At 43.0% G+C, this 26,775-nt stretch overlaps 1 protein-coding gene across 6 annotated transcripts in view; it reads left to right on the forward strand.

The window, feature by feature from the left end:
- The window catches only part of LOC140730748 (probable methyltransferase TARBP1), a 384,497-nt gene that overhangs the window by 166,751 nt on the left and 190,971 nt on the right, over positions 1-26,775 (forward strand). For all 6 annotated transcript variants that reach the window (XR_012099667.1, XR_012099666.1, XR_012099668.1 and 3 more), the window contains exons 18-20: positions 9,614-9,813; positions 12,433-12,504; positions 20,946-21,066. Coding sequence is in view for 3 of the 6 variants with exons in the window: in XM_073051594.1 (XP_072907695.1) it covers positions 9,614-9,813; positions 12,433-12,504; positions 20,946-21,066 (393 nt within the window). In the remaining 3 variants the exon portion in view is untranslated. The remainder of the gene's footprint in view (positions 1-9,613; positions 9,814-12,432; positions 12,505-20,945; positions 21,067-26,775) is intronic.

Here is a 26,775-nt window from a genome sequence, read left to right on the forward strand (position 1 = left end):
GGCAGCATCTTAAAAACCAGGTGGCAGAGTTAACATTTCAGGTTGAAGACACTTTTAGAATCATATGGCCATAAGATATTGGAACAATTGGCCCATCGAGTCTGCTCTGCCATTTCATCATGGCTGATCCAATATTCCCCTCAGCCACAATCTCCTGCCTTCACCCCATGTCCCTTCATGCCCTGACCAATCAAGAATCTGTCAGCCTCTGCCTTAAATATACATAAAGACTTGGCCTCCACAGCTGCCTGTGGCAAAGAATTCCACAGATTCACCACTCTCTGGGTAAAGAAATTCCTCCTCATCTCCGTTTTAAAAAAACAGCACTCTATTCTGAGGCTGTATCCTCTGGTCTTAGACTCTCCCTCCATAGGAAACATTCTTCCACATCCACTCTGTCAAGGTCTTTCACCATTCAATAGATTTCAATGTGATGACCCTTCATTCTTCTGAATTTCAGTGGATACAGGCTCAGAGCCATCAAACGCTCTTCATATGACAAGTTGTTCAATCTTGGTGTCATTTCAGAACCCTGGAGTGTACACCATCTGACTTTTCTACCTTCAGATTTGTGTCTCTGAAGAACTTTCAAGGAACCATAGAAAAGCTACAGCACAATACAGGGTTTTTGGTCCACAATGCTGTGCCGAACATGCACTTATTTTAGAAATTACCCTGGGTTACCCATAGCCCTCTATTTTTTTTAAGCTCCACGTACCTGTCCGGAAGTCTCTTAATAGACCCTATTGTATCTGCCTCCACCACCATCACTGGCAGCCCATTCCATGTATTCACCATTCTCTGCATAAAATACTTACCCCTGACATCTCCTCTGTACCTACTTCCAAGCACCTTAAAACTGTGCCCTCTCATGTTAGCCATATCTTTCTAGTTATGGTAACTTCAAACACTTCATGACCCCGACACCTGGAGCTTCCACTATACTGCTAGTGTCTTCTACCGTGAAGACTGACATGAAATACTTATTCAGTTTGTCTGCCATTTTGTTGCTCCCCAATTACTACCTCTCCAGTATCATTTTCCAGTGGTCCAATATCCACTCTCACTTCTCTTTTACACTTTATATATCTGGAAAAAGCTTTTGATATCCTCTTTAATATTACTGGCTAGCTTACTTTCATATTTCATCTTTACTTTCCTAATGACATTTCTAGTTACTTTCTGTTGATTTTTAAAAGTTTTCCAATCCTCTAACCTCCGACTAATTTTTGCTTTATTACATGCTTTCTCTTTGGCTTTGACTTCTCTTGTTAGCCATGGTTGTGTCATCTTCCCTTTAAAATACTTCCTCCTCTTTGGGATGCATTGTGTAGCATGCAAAAGTTCGGGCACCCCTGCTCAAAATTTCTGTTACTGTGAATAGTTAAGTGAGTAGAAGATGAACTGATCTTCAAAAGTCATAAAGTTAAAGATGGAACATTCTTTTCAACATTTTAAGCAAGATTAGTGTATTATTTTTGTTTTGTACAACTTTAGAGTGAAAAAGCAAAAGGAGTACCATGCAAAAGTTTGGGCACTCCAAGAGATTTGAGCTCTCAGGTAACTTTTACCAAGGTCTCAGACCTTAATTAGCTTGTTTGGGCTATGGCTTGTTTACAGTCATCGTTAGGAAAGGCCAGGTGATGCAAATTTCAAAGCTTTATAAATACCCTTACTCCTCAAACCTTCTCCCAACAATCAGCAGCCACGGGCTTCTCTAAACAGCTGCCTAGCACTCTGAAAATTAAAATAAATGATGCCCACAAAGCAGGAGAAGGCTGTAAGAAGACAGCTAAGCCTTTTCAGGTAGCCGTTTCCATTGTTTGTAATGTAATTAAGAAATGGCAGTAAACAGGAACGGTGGAGGTCAAGTTGAAGTCTGGAAGACTGAGAAAACTTTTCAAGAGAACTGCTCATAGGATTGCTAGAAAGGCGAATCAAAAAGGCGAATCTGACTGCAAAAGACCTTCAGGAAGATTTAGCAGACTCTGGAGTGGTGGTGCATTGTTCTATTGTGCAGCGACACCTGCACAAGTATGACCTTCATGGAAGAGTAATCAAAAGAAAACCTTTCCTGCATCCTCACCACAAAATACAGCGTCAGAAGTTTGCAAAGGAACATCTAAACAAGCCTGATGCATTTTGGAAACAAGTACTGTGGACTGATGCAGCTAAAATAGAACTTTTTGGCCGCAATGAGCAAAGGTATGTTTGGAGAAAAAAAGATGCAGAATTTAATTAAAAGAAAACCTTTCTAACTGTTAAGCAAGGGGGTGGATCGGTCATGCTTTGGGCTTGTGTTACAGCCAGTGGCATGGGGAACATTTCACTGGTAGAGGGAAGAATGAATTCAATTAAATACCAGCAAATTCTGGAAGCAAACATCACACCGTCTGTAAAAAAAAAGAGAAAGCTGAAGATAAAAACTGCACCTCAAGCTCCACAATGGATTGCCTCAAGAGGCACAAGCTGACGATTTTACCATGGCCCTCACAGTCCCCGACCCAAACATTATCAAAAATCTGTGTTCAAAAGAGCAGTGCATGCAAGACGGCCCAAGAATCTCACAGAACTAGAAGCCTTTTGCAAGGAAGAATGGGTGAAAATTCCCCAAACAAGAATTTAAAGACTCTTAGCTGGCTACAGAAAGCGTTTACAAGCTGTGATACTTGCTAAAAAGGGTGCTACTAAGTATTGACCTTGCAGGGTGCCCGAACTTTTGCTTCAGGCCCTTTTCCTTTTTTGTTTTATCAAAACTGTAAAAGATGGAAATAAGAAAGTAATCTTGCTTAAAATATTAAAGAAATGTGTCTTCTTTAACATTATGTCTTTTGGAAATCAGGTCATCTTTTACTCACTGAGCTATTCACAGTAACAGAAATTTTGACCAGTGTTGTGTTACAAAGTGCTTCCAGAAATTGAAGCAAATCAGAGTAGCTAAATCCCCAGGACCTGACAGGGTATTCCCTCGGACCTTGAAGGAGACTAGTGTTGAAATTGCAGGGGCCCTAGCAGAAATATTTAAAATGTCGATATCCACGGGTCAGGTGCCAGAGGATTGGAGGATAGCTCATGTAGTTCCGTTGTTTAAAAAAGGCTCAAAAAGTAAGCTGGGAAATTATAGACGGGTAAGTTTGACATCAGTAGTAGGTAAATTATTGGAAGGAATACTAAGAGATAGGATCTACAAATATTTGGATAGACAGGGACTTATTCGAAAAAGTCAGTATGGCTTTGTGCGTGGTAGGTCATGTTTAACCAATCTATTAGAGTTTTTCGAGGAAGTTACCAGGAAAGTGGATGAAGGGAAGGCAGTGGATGTTGTATACATGGACTTCAGTAAGGCCTTTGACAAGGTCCCGCATGGGAGGTTAGTTAGGAAGATTCAGTCGCTAGGTATACATGGAGAGGTAGTAAATTGGATTAGATATTGGCTCAATGGAAGAAGCCAGAGAATGGTAGTGGAGGATTGCTACTCTGAGTGGAGGCCTGTGACTGGTGGTGTGCCACAGGGATCAGTGCTGGGTCCATTGTTATTTGTCATCTATATCAGTGATCTGGATGATAATGTGGCAAATTGGATCAGCAAATTTGCTGATGATAGAAAGATTGGAGGTGTAGTGGACAGTGAGGAAGGTTTTCAAAGATTGCAGAGGGATTTGGACCAGATGGAGGAATGGGCTGAAAAATGGCAGATGGAGTTTAATGCGGACAAGTGTGAGGTTTTGCACTTCGGAAGGTCAAACCAAGGTAGAACATACAAGGTAAATGGTAGGACACTGAGGAGTGCAGTAGGACAGAGGGATCTGGGAGTACAGGTGCATAATTCCCTAAATGTGGCTTCACAAATAGATAGATAGATAGATACTTTATTCATCCCCATGGGGAAATTCAACTTTTTTTCCAATGTCCCATACACTTGTTGTATCAAAACTAATTACATACAATACTTAACTCAGTAAAAAATATGATATGCATCTAAATCACTATCTCAAAAAGCATTAGTAATAGCTTTTAAAAAGTTCTTAAGTCCTGGCGGTTGAATTGTAAAGCCTAATGGCATTGGGGAGTATTGACCTCTTCATCCTGTCTGAGGAGCATTGCATCGATAGTAACCTGTCGCTGAAACTGCTTCTCTGTCTCTGGATGGTGCTATGTAGAGGATGTTCAGAGTTTTCCATAATTGACCGTAGCCTACTCAGCGCCCTTCGCTCAGCTACCGATGTTAAACTCTCCAGTACTTTGCCCATGACAATAGATAGGGTTGTAAAGAAAGCTTTTGGTACATTGGCCTTTATAAATCAAAGTATTGAGTATAAGAGTTGGAATGTAATAGTGAGGTTGCATAAGGCATTGGTGAGACTGAATTTGGAGTATTGTGTGCAATTTTGGTCACCTAATTACAGGAAGGATATTAATAAGGTTGAAAGAGTGCAGAGTAGGTTTACAAGGATGTTGCCAGGACTTGAGAAACTGAGTTACAGAGAAAGGTTGAAAAGGTTAGGACTTTATTCCCTGGAGCGTAGGAGAATGAGGGGTGATTTGATAGAGGTGTATAAAATTATGATGGGTATAGATAGAGTGAATCTATCCACTGAGGCCAGGGGAGAAAAAGACCAGACGTCATGGGTTAAGGGTGAAGGGGGAAAAGCTTAAAGGGAACATTGGGGGGGGGGGGCTTCTTCACGCAGAGAGTGGTGGGAGTGTGGAATGAGCTGCCAGATGAAGTGGTGGATGCGGGCTTACTTTTGACATTTAGGAAAAACTTGGACAGGTATCTGGATGAGAGGGGTTTGGAGGGATATGGCCCAGGTACAGGTCAGTGGGACTAGGCAGAAAAATGGTTCGGCACTGCCAAGAAGGGCCAAAAGGCCTGTTTCTGTGCTGTAATGTTCTGTGGTTCTAAGTTCCAACCCTAAGTTCCTAAGTTGCTCTACCATCATCCCTGCCAGTGTATTTTTCCAATCAATTTTTGCCAACTCCTCTCTCATGGCTATGTAACTCCCTTTACTCCACTGTAATACTGATACATCTGACTTTAGCTTCACTTTCTCAATCATTGAGTTGAACAGCATAGTAACATTAGTCCCACTGCATTTGTGCCAACCATATGCCTATCTATAGTAATCCCACTTGTTTGCATTAATTCCATAAATAGTGGACTCTAGTTAATTGAGTCTTTGTATAATCAGGGCAGCTACTTATTTGGAACAACTCTCAACAAAACCTAGTTGAGAAAATAGCTGAGATTCCCCGTGTTTCTTTGGAACACTATGCCGCTTAATTGGGACAGGAAATTAAGCGTTAAGTTAAGGAAATTAACTGTTGCTGAACAGTTTTTAACTAATGTCGGTTGCTTGCGCTTTTGTTGTCCCCCCATTACTATCTCTCCAGCATTGTTTTCCAGTGGTCCGATATCCACCGTGCTGAGAGTGAAAAGGCTGTTTGCATGCGACCGCAGTTCACAGCCCATCACCCCGCTTCAACAGGCAGGCTATATCAGGTGAGGGTAGCTGGCAGAGCTCATTTCCTGGTGAGATAGGGACATACCTGTCCTAGCATGCAAAGTCAGTTCTGGCGGATTTTGCTGATGTGATCTGGAGTGAGATCAACGGTCAGGGTAGTTGTTCTGCAATGTTATGTGAAGAATGAAGGGCATGACGAGGCACTGAAGGAGTCATGGTCATTTATTGCATGTAGGAAAGACCCCATATGTGAGCTCTCTTTGTACCACTGGATCAGAACTTCCAAACTCGAGAGAGTAGAACTGCTCCAGTGAACCAGGTTTTCTACATTAAGAACTTGCCTGCTCAGGTTTCCTGCTATCATTGGATATGATGGACAACCACTGGTATTGTTGATATTGTTCCAATTTGTTATGCATTTAATTTAAATACATAATTTGTTACTCAGTAGTTTGTCTTTTTTGTATCTTTTTAACTACTTCCTTAAAACTTCAGCTAATTGGGGCAGTTGCTTAATTGAGTCAATATGTACCAGGTCTGAGGTGTCCCCAGTCCACTGTACTACTCTGCCCTGCTCATTGGAATGTTTGCTCCCAAATGCCTCTGAAATGTTGTTACTTTTCTTCCCTTTGTCAGCTCATTGAGGATGCCAACTACTCTGATTCTCTTTCGGCTTCCTCCCCCTCACTTTAAACCTATGGGTTCTGGTTTTAAACTCCCTATCGTAGGGAAATGGACACTCGATATGTACCCTATCTTTGTATCTCATATGTGTATATACCTCTATCATGTCACATGTCAGCATCCTTTACTCCCTAGAAAATGTACCTAACCTCTCCTGATAACTTTAGCTCTCCATTTGATGTGTATGCACTTGTTTGCTTGAGTATTGCAAATCAAAAAAATTTATTATGAAGAAACCGTAAAGAAGAACAGGCAGCATCTATGGAGAGGACCATAGAACCATAGAACACTACAGCACAGTACAGGCCCTTCAGCCCTCCATGTTGTGCTGACCCATATAATCCTTTTAAAAAAAAGTACTAAACCCACACTACCCCATAACCATCCATTTTTCTTTCATCCATGTGCCTGTCCAAGAGGCTCTTAAATACCCCTAATGTTTTAGCCTCCACCACCATCCCTGGCAAGTCATTCCAGGCACTCACAACCCTCTGTGTTAAAAAACAACAATAACTTACCCCTGATGTCTCCCCTAAACTTCCCTCCCTTAATTTTGTACATATGCCCTCTGGTGTTTGCTATTGGTGCCCTGGGAAACAGGTACTGACTATCCACCCTATCTATGCCTCTCATAATCTTGTAGACCTCTATCAAGTTCCCTCTCATTCTTCTACGCTCCAAAGAGAAATCTCCCAGCTCTGCTAACCTTGCTTCATATGACTTGTTCTCCAAACCAGGCAACATCCTGGTAAATCTCCTCTGCACCCTCTCCATAGTTTCCACATCCTTCCTATAACGAGGTGATCAGAATTGAACACAATACACTAAGTGCGGTCTCACCAGAGATTTGTAGAGTTGTAACATGACCACTTTACTCTTGAACTCAATCCCCCTGTTAATGAAGCCGAGCATCCCATAGGCCTTCTTAACTACCCTATCAACCTGCGCAGCGACCTTGAGGGATGTATGGATTTGAACCCCAAAGGTCCCTTTGTTCATCCACACTCTTAAGTAACTGACCATTAATCCTGTACTCAGTCTTCTGGTTTGTCCTTCCAATAGGACAAAAGGAGTAGACTTTATTAAAATGCCTGTAGATGCATGTGTCCCCACAATGTCTTTCAATGTTTACCCCAATCAGAAGCCCTGGATGAACCAAACAATCTGGAATTTGCTGAGGGCCAGATCAAGAATGCTACAAGGTGTAGATGTGATCACCGAAAAGCCATCTCACAGGTGAAGAGGAGAATCTGGACTAGACTAGCAATGTCAGGATAGCAGAGCTTTGCTTCCAGATTAGCTCAATGCCTTCCATGCTCGCTTTGACCACCAGAACAGGGAGGAACCATTGTGCACCCCCATGTCTCCCGATGATCCTTTGGTCTCAATATTTAAAGATGACATGATTTCCTTGCCTTCAAGAGAGAGAATCCAAGGAAAGCATCCGGTCCAGACGGAGTACCTGGCTGAGTACTGAGCACCTGTGCTGACCAACTGGCTGGTGTGTTCATGGATATCTTCAACCTCTCACTCCAACAGTGTGTGGTACTCACCTGCTTCAAGCAGGCTTCAATTGTACCAGTGCCCAAGAGGAGTGGGGAAGCCTGCCTCAGTGACTATCGCCCAGTGGCACTTACATCCGCAGTGGTGAAGTGTTTTGAGAGGCTGGTGTTGAAACATATCAGCTCCTATTAGAGAGGTGACTTGGATCCGCTCCAATTCAGCTACCAAAGGAAAAGGTCTCCAGCAGATATCATCTCACTGGTTCTTCACACAACCTTGGAACCTCTGGACAGCAAAGGTGCATACATAAGGATGCTCTTTATCGATTACAGCTCAGCATTTAATACTATCGTCTCCACAAAAATAATCAGTAATCTCTAAAGCCTGGGCCTCTATACTCCCTTGTGCAATTGGATCCTGGATTTCCTCATGTAGACCCCAGTCAGTTTAGATTGCTAAACACATCTCCTCCACTATCTCCATCAAAACAGGTGCACCACAGGGATGTGCACTTAGAGCCCTCTGCTCTGCTTGCTTTATACCTATGACGGTGTGATTACATATAGTTCCAACACCACATACAAGTTTGCTAACAACACCACTATTGTGGGCTTTATCAAAGGTGCTGAATCAGCATGCGGGAGGGAGAATGAAAATTTGGCTGAGTGGTGTAATAGCCACAACTGCTCACTCAACGTCACCCAAGGAACTGATTGTAGCCTTCTGGAGAGAGAAACCAGAGGTCCATGAGCCAGTAGTCATCAGACGACCTGAGGTGGAGAGCGTCACTAACTTTAAATTCCTGGATGTGACTATCTCGGAGGACCTGTCCTGGACTCATCATATAAATATTATTGCAAAGAAAGCACAACAGCGCCTCTACTTACCCAGCAGTCTGCAGAGATTCGGCATGTCATCAAAAACTTTGTCAAACTTCTATAGAAGTGTTGCGAAAAGTGTACTGATTGGCTGCATTATGGCCTGGTATGGGAACACCAATGCCTTTGAATGGAAAATCCTACAGAAGGTGGTGGATTCAGCCCAGTACATCACAGGTAAAGTCCTCCCAACCATTGAGCACATCCACATGAAATGTTGCTGTAGAAAAGCAGCATCCATCATCAAAAATCTCCACCACCCAGTCTCTGCTCTTTTCTTGCTGCTGCCATCAAGTGGAAGGTACAGGTGCCTCAGGTCTCGCACCACCAGGTTCAGGAACAGTTACTACCCCTCAACCTTCGTCCTCTTGAACAAAAGGAGATAACAACATTCATTCTATTTCTGGTGTTCCCACAGTCGATGGTCTTACTTTGAGAACTCTCTGTCTTGTTATTTCATGCTCTTGTTATTTATTTTTATTTGCATTTGCACAATTTGTTTGTTTTTCATTGATCCTGTTAACAGCTACCGTTCTATAGATTTACTAAGTATGCCTGCAGAAAAAGAAACTCGGTTGTATGTGGTGACATGTATGTACTCTGAAAATAAATTTAAATTTGAACTTTAAAGAGCTGACATTGCAGGTCAGTACCCTTCATCAGGGCTGGAAAGGAAGGGGGAAGAAGTTTCCTCTTTTGAAGAGGTTCTTAACCTGAATCATCAGCTCTTTACTTCTCTCTATGGATGTTGTCTGACCTGCTGAGTTCCTCCAGTATTTTGCGTGTGTTACATAATTAATCTGAAATTCCATGCCTTTTAAGTTGAGAAATTAAAATCATGGCCCAGTCTGTCCTCCTTGGTCTGTGTTAAATTTCCTATCACACCATTTGATGGAAAGTAGCAAAGTTTGCTAGTTCTCTAACATTTATCCTTTAACTTGGTTGAAGTAACTTTATACCGTCATGTATCACTGTGCTATTTGTGCCTTACATTATAACACTAACAGCCCTGCACTGTTTTGGGGACTGAATTCATGAAACACACTGCAGAAATGTAATTTCAACCTTTCTTTCCTTTTGTAGATTATAAGCAAATTGCTTAAAATTTCAGAAACCAAAACTGGAGTCTTCAATATGTTAATTACTCATTGCTGTCAAATCTGGTTACCTTCCGGTTCTGCCTCCAGTGATTCCCACCAGGATTCTTTCATGAGCGCTGAAAACCATATGGATCTCTTTGTGGAAGCTTGCTTATTCGGACCCATTTTTAGGAAGGATCAAAGGTAAAGTGAGAAATTATTGGCAAACATGAGGAAATCTGCAGATGCTGGAAATTCAAGCAACACACACAAAATGCTGGTGGAACGCAGCAGGCCAAGCAACATCTATAGGGAGAAGCGCTGTCAACATTTCGGGCTGAGACCCTTCATCAGGACTAACTGAAAGGAAAGATAGTAAGAGATTTGAAAGTAGGAGGGGGAGGGGAAAATGCGAAATGATAGAAGACCGGAGGGGGTGGGGTGAAGCTGAGAGCCAGAAAGGTGATTGGCAAAAGGGATACAGAGCTAGAGAAGGGAAAGGATCATGGGACAGGAGGCCTCGGGAGAAAGAAAGGGGGAGGGGAGCACCAGAGGGAGATGGAGAACAGGCAGAGTGATGGGCAGAGAGAGGAAAAAAAAGGAAAGGGGAAAAAAACTAAATATATCAGGGATGGGGGTAAGAAGGGGAGGAGGGGCATTAATGGAAGTTAGAGAAGTCAATGTTCATGAGAAATAAGAAATTATTGCAGAGTTTTAAGGAACTTACTCTCTCTTAATGTTAAATTCTATTTCTAACTATGTACTACGTGTCTCTTATTTTGCAAAGTTTAAGTTCTTTCTAGTTACCGTAGATTCCAGACTACAGAGCGCACCTGATTAAAAGCTGCTGGCTCTAATTTTAGAAAGAAAATCAATTTTGTACTTGTACAAGCCGCACCGGATTTTAGGCCGCAGGTGTCCCACGTTGTAATATGAGATATTTACACAGAAAGATATTACACGTGAGGATTTTTTAACTTTTAATTAAATCCATATGGTAACATAAACAAATACATATTGCAAATGCTTTTTTTCGAACCGTGCCTGTAACACGGCTACTTTTAAATATACATACGTATCGGTAACACACAAATTACGTTGCGTATACATTCCAATATCTCCTAACGACTGGTAAAAAAATATATACTGCAGCCTACCAGGAAAAGTTATTGATCGCCTTTAACTTAAAAGCAGCGTTTCGCGCTCGCCTAATGCCCCCACCTTCCCGTTTATCGCAAACCAGTATTTCCCACAAGACGCGGCGAAACCGGTTGTGACGTCATAGTATCCCGGGATGTAGTACTTCTAAATTTAACTAGAAAATACTAACAAATGAATTACTAAGCGAAAATATTATAAACTAAATAACTGCCATAAAGGCAGCACAATGCTTTTCTTCGAGTGTTTTCCATGTTGATGAGGGTGAGTACAAATGACTGATTTACAATAATTTAATTGTGAAAGTGCGCTTGATTTATTGTACAATTTCATTGGACCTCTGTGAACTACTCATCAATTTTATTGGTCTACTGTTACGAGGCAAAATGTTTTTGGCGGCATGAAAAAAAATCATGCATTAGCCGCACCGTAGTAAAGGCCGCAGTGTTCAAAGCTGTTCAAAATGTGTGAAAAAAGTAGCGGCTTATAATCCGACATCTACGGTAATTACTAACCAGCTTGAAAAATCAACTTAAACTGTAATCAGTTGTGTTTTACTATTTTATAATAATTATAAAATCCGGCTGGTGGCGCAGTGACATCAGCACGAGACTCTGGAGTGAAGGTTCCCGAGTTTGAATCTAGTCGGGCTGCTCCCGGACATGCTTTCCATCCGTGCCGGGTTGAGTGTCAAGCTCGCAACTTGGCTTTGTAAAAAAAACCACTGGACTGTGAGAAGGACTTTGAAAAAAAGTGGTCACTGAGGCTCTGGCAGAGTATGGCACAAAAAATTATAAATCAATAATAATGACGTTACACTAACCCCCATGGTAGTATAACATTCTCTGTAAGGAGTTTGTGTGTCCTTCCCATGAACATTTCTCTGGCTGCTCTATTTTTCCCCCACGTTCCAAAGATGCACTGGTTAGTAGGTTAATTGGCCATAGTAAATTATGCTTTGGTTAGGCTGGGGTTAAATCAGAGGGTTGCTGGGTTAAATCGATGGGTAGATGGGGTTAAATCGGAGGGTTGCTGGGAGGCCTTCTTCATTGCTGCTGCTGTTGTGAGGTCTGGGTCTCTGTTGGGAAGAACAGGCCCCCAGTCCTCGGGGTCGCGTTGCCAGTGGCCGGTGGCGGGGGCATTGTAGTGCGCTCGGCAGAGGATGGTGCTCAGAGAGGCTGTGCCAGAGGGGATGGTCGGAGGCTCGGGGGTTTGACGGACTAGGAGTCCGCTGTGATCAGGGCGCTTCCGTTGTGTGCTGTGTTCGCGAGGCTGAGTCCGGCGGCACCGTGTAAGTCCATAGCGGGGGTATTCCCTTCTGCCGCCTGCGTGGGATGATGAGTCTATCAGGACCATGAGGACTTGTGGAAACTGTGTGGTGGTTTCTTTCGAACTTATAGGCTTTTAACATCTTTGGACTATTTTTACTGTGCGCATGGTCTGTTTTTTTATTGGCGGGTGGCTGGGGTTAAATCGGCAGGTTGCTGGATGGCACGATTTGGTAAGCCTGTTCCGTGCTCTATCTTGAAGTAAACTAAGCAATAAATAAATAATCAAACAGAAAGTTTAAAACTTTCCATTCTCTGTTTGCTTTTTATCTGTAGTAAATTTCTCATTGCTCTTCACTGGATTTGAGTTATGATTTCTGTTTTTGTTTTCATTTAGGCTTATCCAAGATGTACACACCTACATAGAACTACTGGGAGATGATTGTGCAGCTAACAAGGCAACTGAAAGGTGAGGAAATGGCTGGTTACTGAATGTTTTACCGTCTGGAAGAGGAAAAGAACATTTGATTGATAGAGTCTGATCATTTTTGTGGTCCGTTCATAAAGATGCTGTCTCAGCTCCAGTGACTCAGATTCGATATTGACATCCAGTGCTATCTATGTGTGCTTGCATCTTCTTTCTTTGATCGTTTGGATGCTTCAGTTTACTTCCGCATCCCAAAGATGTGCTGGTAGGTTAACTGAGTGCTGTGAAGCACCTCTCATAGTCCAACAACTGCTCTGGACACACGAAAATGAGTAGCAAGTGAGATTGTTCTAGGAACCAGTGTAGCCTCAATAGGTCAAATACAGGTTGCTCCATGAAACACGAAATATGGAATTGACTGCTTGTAAACAACTAGCTTCCAGTTGTCAATATTGCTGAAAAGAAAAAAAAACTGGAAAAAAAGGCATTAGTTTGTGATCTTCTTGGCTTATTCAGTTTCCACAGTGCAAAATATTCACTGAAATGCTCTGATCGTGTTTCCACCTTGCCTTACGTAAATTATCATATCTCATAACTTACTTTTAAATTGCTTGAATTTAGTCATCCTCCTGTTTATTTGATTTGATTTTCCTGATTGAGGTTAAATCATTTTGCAAAGTCTGCCTTCGGGCCTATCAAACTCAACGGCCAGAATAAAATGACATTCAGTAAAATAAATCAACATTATTTTGGGGACTACTGAACAAGGTGTGTGGATAAAGAGGATTAAGTATTCAGAGTGTAGGAGTTCTCCTGTTGTATCATTTGTGAATTTCATTTCCCTACTATGTGTCCAGGAAGAGCTGGGAAGAATTCTGCCCTGGCACACCTCCCTCAGGTAAAAAGGGGCCACTGAATGTATTGACTTGAGATACTGACACTGCTGGATTTCCAGTGTGTTATCTATAAAAATAACTACCGTAGATTCCGGATTATAAGCCGCTACTTTTTTCCCACATTTTGAACAGCTTTGAACTCTGCGGCCTTTAATCCAGAGCGGCTAATACATGTTTTTTTTTCATGCCGCCTCGTAAACATTTTGCCTCGTAACAGTAGACCAATAAAATTGATGAGTAGTTCACAGAGGTCCAATGAAATTGTACGATAAATCAAGCGCACTTTCACAATTAAATTATTGTAAATCAGTCATTTGTACTCACCCTCATCAACATGGAAAATACTCGAAGAAAAGCAAGACCCGAGCGCATCAGACCCGATTAGACCCGATCGCGTTACGCAAGCGCGTCAGACCCGATTAGACCCGATCGCGTTACGCAAGCGCGTCAGACCCGAGCGCATCAGACCCGAGCGCATCAGACCCGATTAGACCCGATCGCGTTACGCAAGCGCGTCAGACCCGAGCGCATCAGACCCGATTAGACCCGATCGCGTTACGCAAGCGCGTCAGACCCGATTAGACCCGATCGCGTTACGCAAGCGCGTCAGACCCGAGCGAAAACGCTGCTTTTAAGTTAAAGGCGATCAATAACTTTTCCTGGTAGGCTGCAGTATATATATTTTTACCAGTCGCTAGGAGATATTGGAATGTTGTTCGTGCTGTTCAGTAAAAAAGTATATGCAACGTAATTTGTGTTACCGATACGTATGTATATTTAAAAGTAGCGGTGCGGCCTAAAATCCGGTGCGGCCTTTACAATTAAAAAATTGATTTTATTTCTAAAATTAGAGCCAGCGGCTTTTAATCAGGTGCGCTCTGTAGTCCGGAATCTACGGTAGCTGCAGCTACCTACAATGCCTATGACAATGCACCTGGCATCTTAGTGCCTTTTCTTGCTCACCAACCATGCAGTCTTAGAGTCATACACTCAGTGACCACATTATTAGGTACACAAAGTACCTAATAAGGAGATCATTAAGTAGATTTCTGTGTGTTTATGATCTTCTGCTGCTGCAGTCCATCCACTTCAAAGTTTGACATGTTGTACATTCAGATATGCTCTTCTGCACATCACTGTTGCAGCAGTAACCGTGTAGTTATTCGAGTTACTGTTGCCTTTCTGACAGCTTAAACCAATCTGGTCATTCTCTTCTGACCTCTCTCATTAGCAAGGCATTTTTGCCCACTGAACTGCCACTCACTGGATGGTGCCATTCTCTGTAAACTTCAGAGAATGTTGTGTGTGAAAAGCTCAGAAGATCAGCAGGAGGAGAGCATTCTGACTGGCTGCATCACCATCAGGTATGCAGAGGCTATGCACAGGGTCGTAGCAAGCTGCAGAGAGTTGTAAAATTAACCAGCTCCATCACAGGTCCCAGCCTCCGTAATAACCAAGACACCTTCAAGGAGATGTGTGCCCCAGAAAAGCGGCTTCCATCATCAAGGACCCCCACCACCCAGGACATGCCCTCGTCACCTGAAGGCATGCACTCAGTGATTCAGGAACAGCTTCTTCCCCTCTGCCATCCAATTTCTAAATTGGCATTGAATTCATGAAACCTTCCTCATGGTTTTTTAAAAATTTCTGTTTTTTTGCACTGCTCATTTTAATTTAACTGTTTAATATACATATATATGCATATATACAGACACACACACATACACTCTCTCTCTCTCTCTCACTCACTCACTCACTCACGCTTTTTAAATTTATCATGTATTGCATTATTGCTGCCGCAAAGTTAACAAATTTCATGACATATGTTGGTGATATTAAACCTGATTCTCATTCTGAGTTTCTGAGATACTCAAACCATCCCACAATCCACCCACATTGTGAGTGGGTGAATGATTCCACCCACAATCATTCCATGTTTAAGGTCACTTAGGTCACATTCCTCCACCATTCTGATGTTTGATGTGAAAAACAACTAGACCTGTTGACCATGTCTGCATGCTTTTATGCAGTGAGTTGCTGTCTTGTTTGATGGTCTACATGTTTATAGTTAAATGACAATAAACTGGATGACACAAGATTAGCTGATTAGATATTTGCATTAACAAGCAGTTGTGCAGGTATATCTAATAAAGTAGCCACTGAGTGTACAGCAGTACCTAATGGATACAGGCCTTTCAGCCCATTGAGTCCATGCTGACCACTACAAACCTGGTTTGTCCTAAATTCCCGTGTTTGGCACATACACCAAGGCTTGCAACAGAGGGAATTTTTTGAATTCCTATGAGATGGCTTTTTAGAGCAGTTTGTGCTTGAGCCTACTCAGGGAAAGGCTATCTTAGATTGGGTGTTGTGTAATAACCCTGATCTTATTAGGAAGCTTAAGATGAGGAACCCTTAGGAGGCAGTGATCATGATATGATTGAATTCATACTGCAATTTGAGAGGGAGAAGCACAATTCGGATGTATCAGTATCGCAATGGAATAAAGGGAATTACAGAGGCATAAGAGAGGAGCTTGCCCAGGTGGATTGGAGGGGGATAATAGCAGAGATGATGGCTGTGGCTGAAGTTTCTGGGAATAGTTCACAAGGTGCAGGACCGATATGTCCCACAGAAGTAGTTGTTCTCAATTGGCAGGGACAGGCAACCGTGGCTGACTAGGGAAGTTAAGGACTGCATAAAAGCCAAGGAAAGAGCATATAAGGTAGCAAAAGTGAGTGGGAAGTTGAATGATTGGGAAGTTTCTAAAATCCAACAAAAGCCAACTAAAAAAATTATAAGAAGGGAAAAGATGTAATATGAGGGCAAATTTGCCAATAATATAAAGCAGGATACCAAAAGTTTTTTTTTTCAGTTTTATAAAGAATAAAAGAGAGGTTAGTGTTGCTATTGGACCACTGGTGAGGTAGTATTGAGGGACAAAGAAATGGCAGATGAAGTTAGTAAGTACTTTGAATCAGTCTTCACTCTGAAAGACACTAGCAGTGTGCCAGAGGTCCACCAGAGAAAGCAGGATCTCCCAGTGGCAACACATTTTAATTCCATGTCCCATTCCCATTCTGATATGTCTATCCATGGCCTCCTCTACTGTCAAGATGAAGCCACACTCAGGTTGGAGGAACAACACTTTATATACTGGCTGGGTAGCCTCCAACCTGATGGCATGAACATTGACTTCTCTAACTTCTGTTAATGCCCCTCCTCCCCTTCTTACCCCATCCCTGACATATTTAGCAAACACGAGGAAATCTGCAGATGCTGGAAATTCAAACAACAACACACACAAAATGCTGGTGGAACACAGCAGGCCAGGCAGCATCTATAGTGAGAAGTGCTGTCGACGTTTCGGGCCGAGTCCTGACGAAGGGTCTTGTCCCGAAACGTCGAAGGCGCTTCTCACTATAGATGCTGCCTGGCCTGCTGTGTTCCACCAGCATTTTGTGTGTGTTGTTCCCTGACATGTTTAGTTGTTTGCCTGTTCTCCATCTCCCTCTGGTGCTTCTCCCCCCCCCCCCCCCTTTCTTTCTCCCGAGGCCTCCCGTCCCATGATCCTTTCCCTTCTCCAGCTCTGTATCACTTTCGCCAATCACCTTTCCAGCTCTTAGCTTCATCCCACCCCCTCTGGTCTTCTCCTATCATTTCGTATTTCCCCCTCCCCCCACTACTTTCAAATCTCTTACTATCTTTCCTTTCAGTTAGTCCTGACGAAGGGTCTCGGCCTGAAACGTCGACAGTGCTTCTCCTTATAGATACTGCCTGGCCTGCTGTGTTCCAGCAGCATTTTGTGTGGTTTGTTTGAATTTCCAGCATCTGCAGATTTCCTCGTGTTAGTTTCCTGATTAGTCAGGTCATCAAAGGACATTGTGAGAAGGCAGATGTATGGGGTTAAGTGGGATCTGGGTTCAGCCATCATGGGGCAGCGAAGCAGACTCGATGGGCTGAATGGCCTAATTCTACTCCTAAGTCTTATGGTTTTCTACCTCTCAGCTCCAGCCCTCAATGTACTTATCTGAGTGCCTCTTCCTGCCTCAACCATTTCTTCTGGCAGCTCATTCCATATACTCACCACCCTCTGCATAAAAAAGTTGCCGCAGTCCCTTTGAAATCTTTCTCCTCTCATCTTAAATCCTTGCCTCCTAGTTTTTCAGTCCAGTATGCTGGGGAAAGGAGTGTTACCATCCACCTTATCAATGCCACTTGGAATTTTAAACATGTTTATAATGTTGCTCCCCATCATTCTCCTGCATTCCAAGGAATAAAGACCTAGTATACCTGCTAGCCTTTCCCTATAACTCAGGCCCTCTAGTTCTGGGCACATTATCGTTTCTCCACTCTTTCCAGTGTAACGCATGTCTTTCCTGTAAAAGGGTGACCAAAACAGTATACAGTACTGAAAGTGAGACCTAACCAATGATGTATCCAACATAATGGCCCAACTGCTATACTCAGTCCCTTGACTGATAAAGAGCAATGTGTGAAATGTCTTTTTCACCATCCTGCCTATCTGTGATGTTGCTTTCCATGTATTACAGTATATTGTTGTATCCTAGCTTCCTCTGTTCCATTGCACTCCTTTCTGTTAAAGATAAAGATTAGCTCTGTTGTTTGTAAGTTGAAGCACTGAAACTTATGGTGAAATGCTTCATTTGTTTCAACTACCAACACAGTCCGAAAATGCTGGGAGCGGCTCGCGAGTGTCACCATGCTGCTGGTGCCACAGTTGACTAAATTTAACCTATACATCTTTGGTATGTGGGTGGAACGGGAGCGCCCAGAGGGACCCACGGTGTCACAGGAAGGATGGACAAACTACTTACAGACAATAGCAGGAATTGAACCCCAATCTCCCAATCTTCCATCAGTGGTCATTATGCTAACCACTGCACTACTGTGCTGCCAGTTGTCAGCCGGATGGCCAGTTAACCTATCCAGTTGCTTGCCCTATACATGGTGTCATCTCTGCATCATCTCTTCATCTCCCTCTTATTCTTCCTGCCTTATTTCCATCTCCTGTTGCACTTAGACAGGATATGAAGCATAGACGAGTACAGACTCTTCAGCCAAACCACATCTTCACCAGGAGAGCATTTCACATGGACCAAAGGATGTATCAATTCATTCGACCAATTATTTACAAACCCCATTTCCAGAAAAGTTGGGATATTTTCCAAAATGCAAAAAAAAAACTAAAATCTGTGATATGTGTAATTCACGTGAACCTTTATTTAACTGACGAAAGTACAAAGAAAAGATTTTCAATAGTCTTACTGACCAGCTTAATTGTATTTTGTAAATATACACAAATTTAGAATTTGATGGCTGCAACACACTCAACAAAAGTTGGGACAGAGGCATGTTTACCATTGTGTTACATCACCTTTCCTTTTAATAACACTTTTTAATCATTTTGGAACGGAGGATACTAATTGTAGTAGATTTGCAATTGGAAATTTTGTCCATTCTTGCTTGATATAAGACTTCAGCTGCTCAACAGTCCGTGGTCTCCGTTGTCTGATTCTCCTCTTCATGATGCGCCATATATTTTCAATAGGAGATAGATCTGGACTGGCAGCAGGCCAGTCAAGCACACGCACTCTGTGTCTACAAAGCCACGCTGTTGTAGCCCGTGCAGAATGTGGCCCGGCATTGTCCTGTTGAAATAAGCATGGACGTCCCGGGAAGAGACGTCGCCTTGATGGCAACATATGTCGCTCTAAAATCCTAATATACGCCTCAGAGTCAATGGTACCTTCACATACATGCAACTCACCCATGCCGTGGGCACTGATGCACCCCCATACCATTACAGATGCTAGTTTTTGCACCTTTGGCTGATAACAATCAGGATGGTCGTTTCCATCTTTGGCACGGAGAACTCGACGCCTGTTTTTTCCAAAAACTAGCTGAAATGTGGACTCATCTGACCACAGTACACGGTTCCACAGTCTTTCGGTCCATCTGAGATGAGCTCGGGCCCAGAGAACTCGCCGGCGTTTCTGCATAGAGTTGATGTATGGCTTCCTCTTTGCGTAATACAGTTTCAAGTTGCATTTCTGGATGCAGCGACAGACTGTGTTAAGTGACAATGGTTTTCCGAAGTACTCTGAGCCCAGGTGGCTATAATTGTCACAGTAGCATGACGGTTTCTTAGGCAGTGCCGCCTGAGGGCTCGAAGATCACGCACATTCAACAGTGGTTTCCGACCTTGCCCTTTACGCACTGAGGTATCTCTGAATTCTCTGAATCTTCTCTCAATATTATGTACTGTAGATGTTGAAAGACCTAAATTCTCTGCAATCTTGCGTTGGGAAATGTTTCTTTTGAACTGACTAACAATTCTCTCACGAATTTTGGCACAAAGGGGTGAGCCACGATCCATCCTTGCTTGCAAAGACTGAGCCTTTGATGGACGCTACTTTTATACCCAGTCATGATACCTCACCTGCTACCAATTAGCCTGCTTAATGTGGAGTCTTCCAAACCGATGTTACTTGAATATTCTGTGCACTTTTCAATCTTATTTTAACTCTGTCCCAACTTCTGTTGAGTGTGTTGCAGTCATCAAATTCTAAATTTGTGTATATTTACAAAATACAATTAAGTTGGTCAATAAAACTATTGAAAATCTTTTCTTTGTACTTTTGTCAGTTAAATAAAGGTTTACGTGAATTTACATATCACAGATTTTTGTTTTTATTGCATTTTGGAAAATATCCCAACTTTTCTGGAAATGGGGTTTGTAAATTTTGGCTATTTGTAAACAGTCCAATATAATTTAATATCAGAGAATGAACGTGGTATACAACCCGAACTTCTTACTCATCACAGAAATCAGTGAAACTGGAAAAAAAAAACAAAAAAATGTATGACACAAAACATTCGAACCCCAAAGCCTCCCTCACCCCTCCCACGCATAGGCAGCAGCAAAAGCATCAGCCTCCTACCAGCCACCATGCAAGCAATAGCAAGGCTTCCAGAGACCATATAATCACTCCCAAAATTTAATTTTGTCACAATTTGCTTACATATCTTTTGTGGTACTTTTGTTCTCCAGTGCATTGTGGGCTTGATATGTTGGCACCAGAATGTGTGTCGATACTTGCGGGTTGTCTCTAGCATATCCTTGGGTTGTGTTGGTTGTTAACACAAGTGATGCATTTCACTGTCTGTACAGGTGATAAATAAATCTGAATCAATATTTCTTTTAATGATGTCAAGCTTGAAACATATTGAAGTACAACAATACCAATAGTTTTATAAAGACGTAAGATGTAGGACTGGTAATAGCATGTAATGTTTTGTACATGCATCTGACAGCCATGTGAGTAGTTTACCCAAGATTTAGGTATACATCTTAGATATAAGGGCATGGATTAGGAAAACAGAAACAAGTTGAAAGTGCTCTTTGGAAAAATAGGATTTACAATTTGCCAATGTAAAGATGCTTCTAGATTATTTAGCAGTCTGCTAAGCCATTATCAAGACCTTATAAGTAGTTGGATAAAGTTTAATAATGCCTTGTTTTTAAAAAAAAATCTCTTATTTCTCCTCATTGTTTCCTTACAGTGAAAACCGTGATGATCAATCTGTGCGAATTTTGGCCATCAGTTTTCTCTGTCGATTGAATAGATCAAATTTACTGCATAAAAAGTTTATGGAGAATCTGTTCATCAAACTTCTTGAGAAGGTATTTTATTTACCTTGTGCTATTGTAAATGAGATTTTCACTAGTAGCGATGGTGATTTCAGAAGCAAAATCATAGCAGCAATATTCCTGAGCAGAGAAGATGATAAGATATGGACAGGAAAGGAATGGAGGGTTATGGGCTGAGTGCGGGTCAGTGGGACTAGGTGAGAGTAAGTGTTCCGCACGGACTAGAAGGGCCAAGATGGCCTGTTTCCATGCTGTAATTGTTATATGGTTGTATGGTTATAAGATTCAATCTGCTTTTGGAATATGTTTTATGTGTTGTATTTAAAATCCAATTTAGAAAACTATTATTTTTACAGTGGTCACAAAGTATATAAAGGTGCAAATTCTGGAACCACTTCATTGAACATCTTCACTCCATCCATCACAGAAGGCAGGATTTGCCAGTGGCTACACATTTTACTTCTACTTCACCTTCCCATTCTGACATGTTGGTCCATGACCTCCACTGCTGTCACAATGAGGTCACTCTCAGGTTGGAGGAGCAACACTCATTCTGTCTGGGTCGCCTCCAAGCTGATGGCATGATTGATATTTCTCTAACTTCCAGTAATTTTTTCCCACTTCTCTCTTCTCTCCTTTTTAATTCACCATTCTGGCTCCCCTCTTACCTCTGCTTCTTCCTTTCTCCTCATGCCTATCAATCCCCTATTGTGCCCTTCCTCCTTCATTTTCTCCCACGGTGCACTGTCCTATCAGATTCCTTCTTTAGCCCTTTACCTCTAACACCTATCTCCTCACAGCTTCTCACTTATACCCCACTCCACCTTCTCCCCTCACCTGTCACCTGCCAGATGTCACTCCTTCCCCTCCCCCCAGCTTCTTATTCTGCCTACTTTCCCCTTCCTTTCCAGTCCTGATGAAAGGTCTTTACCTGGACATTTACCCTTTATTCCTCTCCATAGATGCTGCTTGCCTTGCTGAGATCTTCCAGCGTTTTGTGTTTGTCTGAATTTCCAGCACTGGCAGAATCCCTTGCATTTATGAACTGCTGGAATTACTCAGTATGTGAAGTAGCATTGGTGGAAAGTTCTCCCCATGCCTGCGTGAGTTTCCTCTGGGTGCTCCAGTTTCTTTCTACATTCCAAAGGTGTACAGTTAGAGTTAGTGAATTTGGGGCTATGCTCTATTGGCGCCCGAAGCCTGGTGACACTTGTGGGCAGCCCAGCACATTCACTGATCTGATTTGACACAAATGACACATTTCACTGTGTGTTTCAATGTATATGTGACAAATAAAGCTAATTGCTTTATAAAAAGGCTGCAGTGGTTCAAGATGGCAGCTCACCACCATCTTCTGAAAGACAATTAAACACTGGCTCAGCCTGTGAATAAATTAAATGCATCTTTGTTCCATTTGCTTTTTCCTCTCACCTAATGTTATCCTGATTCTCTTGCTTTTTCTTGGATGGGGACTCTCTATTACAACCCTTCTCAGCTATGTTTTCACATTAGTGATTCAGGAACAGCTTCTTCCCCTCTGCCGTTCCATTTCTGAATGGACATTGAACTCGTGAGCACTACCTCATTACATTTTGTTTGGGCTTTTTTTCATTACTTATAACTTATTTTTGTACTACTGTAATTATTTAAGACTTACAGTAATTCAGGTTTTCATCTCTATCACGAATTGCGTTGTACTGCTGCTGTATAGTTAACCAATTTCACGATAAATGCTGTTGATCTGATTCTGATTCGGATTTAGCTTCACTCACTTCATCCAAATCAAAGATGTACCTCAAAGAGTCCACGTGGCTTTTCCCTTCCTGTCAGTCTGCCTGTAGGCAATTTACTGGACCAGTCATTCAATGCACTCTTTCCTACCCGATTTTTCCTGCTGTACTGATAACTCTTTCAGAGCTGCTTCCTGTTCTCAGATGGTTTCACACATTTACTTCCCACCCCCCCCCCCAATCCTTTTCACTCCTTATGGAGCATAGGGCCTCAACAAAAGTCCTCCACTTTCTGCAATCTCTAGCAGATGTTTTTGCAGTCTCCCAAGTTTGGCTGGCGGCTTTCAGTTCATCCAAAAGCCTACGCCTCTAGGTTTGCTTTGGGTGACCTCTTCTTCTCTTCCCTTGTGGATTCCATTCGAGTGATTGTCGAGTGACATTCAACTGGCTCTTCCTCAAGGTGTGGCTGACCCATCTCCACTTCCTCCTCCTTATCTGGAATACAGTGAGCTCTTGGTTTGCTCTCTTCCATAGGTCTAGGTTTGACACTCCGTCGTACCACTTGAGGCGGAGGATCTGCCGGAGGCATTTGTTGAGAAAGGTCTGGATCTTGTTGGAGCTGGTGTTAGTGATTCTCCATGTTTCGGATCCATATAGCAGGATGGCCTTCACATTGGAGCTGAATATACGGAGCTTAGTTTTGACAGAGATGGCCGTAGATCTCCAAACAGGTCACAGAGTTGTGAAGGCATGTTGGGCTTTTCTGATCCTTGCTCTGATGTCCTCATCTGTACCTCCTGATTTACTGATTTTGCTTCCGAGGTAGGTGAATTTGTCTACATCTTCAACTATTTGTCCTTCAATCCGTAATGGCTCCTCTTGTTTGTTATTAATGTGTAGAACTTTGGTCTTCTCCTGACTGATCTTAAGGCCTACTCGCTGTGAGGTCTCTCCCAAGGAATCTACTTTCTTCTGCATATCTTGAAGCTGGTGTGAGAGAAGAGCGAGATCATCTGCAAATGCCAGGTCTTCCAATTTCCCTGTTAATGTCCACTGGATGCCTCTCTCTGAGCCAGCATAGGCTGTTCTTGTAGCCCAGTCGAGTACCACAAGAAAAAGTAGAGGCGACAGCAGGCATCCCTGTCTGACTCCAGTAGTGACCAGGAACTCTTCGGACAGTCTCCCATCGTGGATGACCCTGCATGAGAAGCCATCATAAAGCTGCTTGATGATATTCACCATCTCTTCTGGTACACCGTAGTGTTGTAAGATGCTCCACATTGACTTTCTGTCCAGGCTGTCAAATACCTTCTCAAAATCAATAAAACACACATATAATGGAGTTTGCCATTCTATTGTCTGCTCCACAGTGACTCTAAGTGTAGCTGTCTGGTCAATGCATGATCTCTCTTTCCTGAACCCTGCCTGCTCATCTCTTAGTCTCTGGTCAATGGCGTCTTTCATCCGCTCCAAGATGACCCTGGTGAGAACTTTGCTAGGAATGGACAACAAGGTGATCCCCCTCCACTTGCCACACAGTGAAAAATCTCCAGATTTTGGCAGCTTCACAAGGAGGCCCTTCTTCCAATCTGATGGGATCTCTCCTGTTCTCCATATCAAATTCAGCAGTATATGCAAATGGTCCACCATAACCTCTCCACCCTCTTTCAATGCTTCTGTAGGAATGTTGTCTTCTCCAGCAGCCTTGCCATTCTTCAGGCTTTTAGGGCTTTCCGAATTTCTTGCTTGGTGATTTCACCTATATTGATGTTGAGTGGGTCTCCAGGCTCCAGGTCAGGTGGGTTCTGTGGTGGTGGTCTATTCAATATTTCCTGGAAGTATTCCTTCCATCTCGCCAGCTGATCTTCAACTGAAGTGAGCAGATGGCCTGTCTTGTCTCTAACAGGTCTGTTGAAATTGCTTTTCTTCCCTCTCAAAAGTTTAGTTGTTGTGTAGAGTGCCTTGAGGTTTCCTTTACTGGCCGCTGTTTCTGCTTGCTCTGCTATTTCATTGAAGTATGACCTCTTGTCCTTTCTGAGCTGTTTCTTCACCTCCTTGGCCATCATGCTGTACCTGTTGGCAGTAATTTGTTTCTGTTGCCAGGTGCTGGCCTGATTCAACTCCTGTTTGAGCTTTTTCCTCTCCTCCACCTTCTGCCATGTCTCGTCCCTGATCCAAGGTTTACTGTTGACTGGTGGTCTTCCCAGTACTTTTTCACAGGCTCCTACAGTGGCCTGCTTGAAGGTAATCCAGGCGTGTTCCGCTGTTCTCTCATCTTGTTCCTCTATTTGAAGAGCCCCAAAGCGGTTTTGCAAGGCGATGTGGAAATCTTTCTTGTTCTTTTCCGTCTGTAGTTTTCTAACATCAAACTTTATTCGCGTGTTCTGTTGCTTCTTCTTGGCTGACAGCTTCATCTTCAGCTTTGCAACAACCAAATGGTGGTCAGATCCAATATCTGCTCCTCTTTTGGCTCTCACATCTTGCAATGAACTTCTCCAGCGCTGGCGGACTATGACGTGATCAATCTGGTTCTCTGTTTGATGGTCAGGTGAGACCCAGGTTATCTTGTGGGGAAAGAGGGTACCTCCAATGGTCAGTTTGTTGAAGGCACAGAAGTCGGTAAGGAGTTCTCCATTTTCATTCATATTCCCCAAACCATTCTGGCCCATCTCTCTCTCCCTGCCAGTGTTATCGCTGCCTACTTTGGCATTCAGATCTTCCATGACGATCAACATATCTTGCTTAGGTACCTTTCCAACTACTGCTTGAAGCTGGGTGTAGAAGAGATCTTTTTCTTCTTCCTCTGCGTTGTTAGTTGAGGCGTAGCACAGGATAATGGATACCTTCTGGAATCTGGACTCGAACCTGGCTGTGATGATACAGTCGAACACTGGTTCCCATTCTATCAAACTTCTGGCTGCTTCTTTGGACAACATCAGGGCCACACCAGCCTCATGCGGGTCTTCCTCTTTTTCTTTGCCGGAATAGAGCAGAGTTTCTTCCGTCTGTAGTTTGGTCTCACCAAAAGTATTCCACCTTGCTTCTCACATGCCCAGGAGTGTGAGGTGGTATCAGTTCATTTCCTTCACTGCCTGTGCGCACCTACCTGTCTCCCAAAGCGATCTCACATTCCATGTTCCAATTAGGATAGATTTCATCCGTGAGAGCAGCTTTGGAACCTCCATTATGGTTTTCCTTGGGTGAAGGAGGGTTGTCAGCCCTGCAGCTTCCTGACGGGTTTGGTTGCAGCACGTCATCAGCCTCCTGAATGAGGCCCTGCTTTTCCCGAGATCTGGGTTAGTGGTTGACAATCTGTTGATGGTTTCTGTAACAATTGCTTGTTTTACGTGAACAGGTTGTTAGCCCATTGCACAACTCCCAACCTGGAGGATCAGGGGTTTTCTGTTGGGGTCACCTTCCCCTAGGCGATAGCATTTCCATGCTAACGAGCTCCACCTGCCCGGGTTTGAAATCAGAGTTTATCCTCTCCTAGATAGGCTGCCATCCAAGGCTAACGAGTCCTATCTACCCGGGTTTGGAATCGGAGTTCCTTCTTCTAGGCTATGTTGGTTCGCGGCACCTTCTTCCATATTATCCGGTGCACCCCTCACACGAAGGATCCCCCATCCACCACCCAGGGGACGCGCCTCAACGCCGTATAGCCCCAGCGCGAGGACACATTTACTGGCCAGTTCCATTTTGTTCTTAATCTCAGATGTAACATGGCTAACTCTTGCCACCCTCTCTATAACAGGGTCAGGTTAGCAACTCTTCTCTGTTAGATGCTCATGGACTCCCACAAATATCTTGGCTGCACCTCAATCCACCTCTCAATCTCCTGTATGTCCTGATGACAATACTTTTCACCACTTCTGACACTGTGTGCCTAACCCTTTATCAAAACGGTTTCTCTCACACAGATGCAGCTCGATCTGCTGAATGTTTCCTGATTTTTCTACTTTTATTGTCCAAAAATGACTCAACATTAAACAGTGATTATTAGTTCTCATAT

The sequence above is a fragment of the Hemitrygon akajei genome, chromosome 7, assembly GCF_048418815.1.
Source record: "Hemitrygon akajei chromosome 7, sHemAka1.3, whole genome shotgun sequence".
Taxonomy (NCBI): domain Eukaryota; kingdom Metazoa; phylum Chordata; class Chondrichthyes; order Myliobatiformes; family Dasyatidae; genus Hemitrygon; species Hemitrygon akajei.